This window comes from Eurypyga helias, unplaced genomic scaffold (assembly GCF_000690775.1).
Source record: "Eurypyga helias isolate BGI_N326 unplaced genomic scaffold, ASM69077v1 scaffold43161, whole genome shotgun sequence".
Classification (NCBI taxonomy): domain Eukaryota; kingdom Metazoa; phylum Chordata; class Aves; order Eurypygiformes; family Eurypygidae; genus Eurypyga; species Eurypyga helias.
The window spans coordinates 22,192-26,509 of record NW_010229684.1 but is presented as its reverse complement, the minus strand read 5'-3'; the positions used below and the strand labels follow the sequence as shown (position 1 = coordinate 26,509).

At 42.4% G+C, this 4,318-nt stretch overlaps 1 protein-coding gene across 1 annotated transcript in view; it reads right to left on the bottom strand.

Annotated features, from left to right (window-relative positions):
• Positions 1-329: 329 nt before the first annotated feature.
• Positions 330-4,318, bottom strand: part of LOC104516222 (T-lymphoma invasion and metastasis-inducing protein 2-like) — a gene marked incomplete at its 3' end in the record, with an annotated part of 21,557 nt that continues 17,568 nt past the window's right edge. The window contains exon 5 of the mRNA XM_010160488.1: positions 330-497. Within this exon, the coding sequence (XP_010158790.1) occupies positions 330-497 (168 nt within the window). The remainder of the gene's footprint in view (positions 498-4,318) is intronic.

The following is a 4,318-nucleotide window of genomic DNA, read 5'->3' as shown; positions in this document are numbered from 1 at the left end:
CTGGGAACATGAGGAAATGCTACTTCGCTGTGAAGGTGACAGAGCACTGGAACAGGCTGCCCAGAGAGGTGGTGGAGTCTCCTTCCCTGGAGACTTTCAAAAGCCGCCTGGACTTGTTCCTGTGTGATCTGCTCTAGGTGATCCTGCTCTGGCAGGGGGTTGGACTAGATGATCTCTAGAGGTCCCTTCCAACCCCACTCACACTGTGAAATCTGTTACAGGGAGATATTGGTATTATGCTCTACTCTTCAGGCATCCTCTTATACATTACGTCCCTTCTCAAGTCCACGGCTATTCACGCACTGCAATTGTACGTGAAAAATGAGTACCTTGCACGCCAAAGACAAAACATCTTCCACCCTGTGCTCTGGCTTGAGGGTCAGCGCCACTCCTTGTCCATCACAGAAGTGAATGTAAGTTTGTGTTTCCCAAGCACTCTCCTTCTGCATGCTCTCTGGCACTGAGCAGTAGACATTTAAAAAGTCATCCACTTGCTGCTGCAAACAAGGGAGAAACATACAACATAAGTGGGTATTGCAAAAAAACCCCAAAGTACAATCACATTGGCAGTTTGCAGTGGATATGTGTTTAGACATGGGATTCTGTATTCCCCCATGGCAAGACAGGGACAAAGTCCTGTTACCTGCTCTCATTCACTATTAAGACTTGATTTTCTTGAAAATGGACTGCACTTCCTCTGCATTCCCATTCATAGGCTTTTACAGCTTCATCTCAAATTAATTGTTGGTTTAACTCCAACTGAAAATATGTAGCTGCCTGATATTAGAACACAGTGGGAATAAATTCTTAAGAAGAACTGACTACTACAGTTTTACCTAATTAACAAATGCAAAACCCCCCAGAAATACTGCAATTTTGACAGAAAATGATAATATAGTAATCTTCCAGCAGAGAGCACTGTGGAGCAAGGCTTGTCATAACATAATAAAGGACTAAAGCATTGTATTTACAGTTTAAGAACATACTGTTTCATAGGTAGCACAGGGTATTTGCCTATTTACTATTTTGCTTCACATTCATCCTCTTCCCAAAGCCACTCGGCTTGATCAAGTAACTACATCCACCCAGACTAAATTCCCTGTCACTTCCTCACCCTTCATCTTCACACTTTTTCCCCATACTGCACTTGAGGCTACACGCTTCAAAGGAAGCCACACAAGGAGAAGAAAAACACTGAGAGCAGGCCAGAATTTGGAGTTTCACCTATATATTGGGTCTGACTATTCAGCACGTCACCTAAAGAGCCATATCAAGGCATTTGAGTTTATACAGACAGGGTTCCTAGATTCCCCTTGCAGTCAGAAGAAAGGGACAATAAGCCCATACAGTGGCAGAACTGTCACCCAAGACAAATCTTACGATATCCTGAGCCATTCTCAGAAGTGACAACCTCTCTAATGCTTTTCCTTTGTATTTTTGCTTCTTTGGTTGGTTGGGTTGGGGGGTTGTTGCCTTCATAAAGCCCCTTAATTATGCAATTCTTCCTCCTGGCTCTGCGGGGACACAAGCCCAGGGGTGCACTGCAATTAAAAGCTGCAGTAAAAATACTGCACAGGGACTGCTTCCCTTGCTGCAGGCAGAAAAGTTATTGACAACAATCTACCGGTAGCAACCAAGAGATCAATTTTATTTTGTTTTTCCAAATAACAACCATGGCTGTGAAAATGATGTAGTAAGCAATCCTATCCAGGTAATTACCAAACAATGCAGAAATTCAGGTTGCAGCCAACCAGAGTATGGCACAGTAATAATTTGATGCCAGAGTAATGCTGGTTTTGGCAGAATATTATTAAGGAACTAATGGTATTTACAAACCTTGTATCTCTTGCTCAACTGTCCATTTTAACTAGCAGAAAATGAAGCTTCAATTAACACAGGTCTGTGGGAATTCTACTAAAATCCAGCAACTACTACACATAAGAGGAATCCTGTTATGCTACTGCAATTAAGGGAGTGATGAAATCTACACCAGGCCAAGTTTCACTCACAACACTGGTGGTGTTGAAGAAGATAATTCCTGTAGAAGTGTGGTCCTCTCAGAAAGCACTAAATCAAGTGTCTGGGAATAAACACTGACCTCTTTCCTTGGTGTAAATAACAGAAAGGAGAAAGGGCAAAACAGGCAGACTGCAAGAGCTTAGAAGGAATAAGACAGACCGAATTCCCCAGTTGCTTCGTCCAGGGAAAACTGATGCTCTGTTGCCTCAGCTAAAGAGATGCTCCCAGCAGCTCAGAGCCCTGCAACTATCACAGTTGTTTATTGCACTGCAAGACTGCGTCTTCAAATCTGTGCAACTGAAATAAATCTCAGTATTGCCAGAGATAAAAAAAGAAAAAAAAAAAAACCCAAACCCCAAAACAGAGGATTAAGGTGATGAGAAATAGGTTTAAGGCCACCTTTTTTCCTGACGTTTTTAAGACAGGGCAAAAAGTTCTGTAGCCAATGTGAGATACTTCCCTTGCCTTGCCACGTACGCTGGTGCTCAAGCATACGCCTTGAGATAAACTCGCCTCTGTTATTAAGCATGACTATGTTCCTTAACTGCAGTCAAGGTACTGTTGCTTCATCCACATTTTCCATCTCAGAAAATCTGACTTGAAAAAAGATATTTTTTTTTCCTGTTATGCCTGCAGTGACTAATTCTACAATAGTTCATTCATTCACTGCCACATAAAGTTATAACAACCCATCCAATTTTCCAGAAACAGGCGCCAGGATTTGCAGACTGTCACACGTTGTGCCACAGGGTTGCTGCAGCACCAATAGGTTACTTCATAATTTCCTCCCACTATTTGTCTCTGGTTTTATCATCCTTTTCAGGGAAAATACAGCCTCCTTGGCAGACTTCACTATTCGTCATTTGCTGCACTCGTCAGGTAGCATTTTATAAAAGTTTTGATGCTGTTTTTGTTTTTCATTTGAAATCAGCCAGTGATACCATGCTGATGCCAAAGTAACGGTTTTCAGAGTTATGATGAATCATTTCTGAGTTGTTGTATGATTCATCAAAATGTCAGGATCTTAAAAATGCCCACGCTATATTTAATTCCCATTAAAAAAACTTTCAGAAATAAGGTTGAGATAATAATAATGTTTTTCTAGAAACTTAGTTCCAGAGCTCTGCTTCAGCACCTAAATTGGGTTGGGTCTTTTTGTGTGTGTGTGTGTGTGTCTTGAAACACAACCCTGCTTAACTTCGTAAATGGCTGGGCCAAAATTTGCGGAGACATTGCCCTCCCCACCAGTCCCCTTGCTCCAGGGAATGGAGCTGCAAGCCCCTACCTGAATCTGGAGTAGGCTGCTTTCATCCAGAGCCACGTCAAGAAGCCAGACCTTGTCCCTTCCCTGACATGGAACCAAAGGCAAAGGACTTTTTTTAAATCCCGCCTGCTCCCTGGCACTTTCAAAACCTTTCTGTGTCTCCTCAGAAGGGCTCAGGAAGAGCAAGCACCGCTGTCAGGGCAGAGGACAGGACACCCACAGCAGACTCCATTGCACAAGGCAGCGCTGTTGACCTCCCAAATCCACGGGGGTCGGTGCTAAACCAGGGGACTGGCACCACAGTGCTTTGGAAGAAACCTTCAGGGAATGCACCCAAGAGATTTTAGCTTTTCTCAGTTCACGACAGACCAAACCTTCCTGCTTTAACAGGATTGGACAGGAGCTAACTGCATTTGCTGCCTCTGAGGTGGGAAATGGATGCCATCTTGCACCACACCCAGTGGTACATTCTGGAGGAATTTGTAAGTGTTCTCAACAGGAGATCATTTCACCCAGAAATCCCTCAGAGCTTATTTTGAAAAAAGAGGAGTGATTTGGTGTAAATCCTTTCCCACCCCAGGAAATAACAAGCAAGTGGTCAAGTAACTGAGGGAATTCAGGTGTTTCAATATGCTTCTTCAAAGAACAGATGAGCTGAGAAGATACTCTCAGGAGGCAAACCAGCATTATACAATTAGCTGCTGTCAGTGGGAGATGCCTCCCTCAGTGATTTAAGTAATTTAAGTAATTTCCACAGAATTATGTAATTCTTTCTTACCTAGCCATTACATGAATGCACTTGATGAGAAAATAAAGCATGTAGCACATAATGATACAAAAAACCAACATAAAAACCTATGAGAAATTAAGAACTTGGTCCAAACCTTCCTCACAAGATTAGTTACAGCTCTTTGTTACAGCTAATCATTTTCAAGAGCAGTATTTAATTTTAAATGCAGATTTTGACTTTTTGTCTAACACCTGGTACATAAACTCCGCTGAAAGGGAACTGTATTGCAGCTTTTTTTTTTTTTT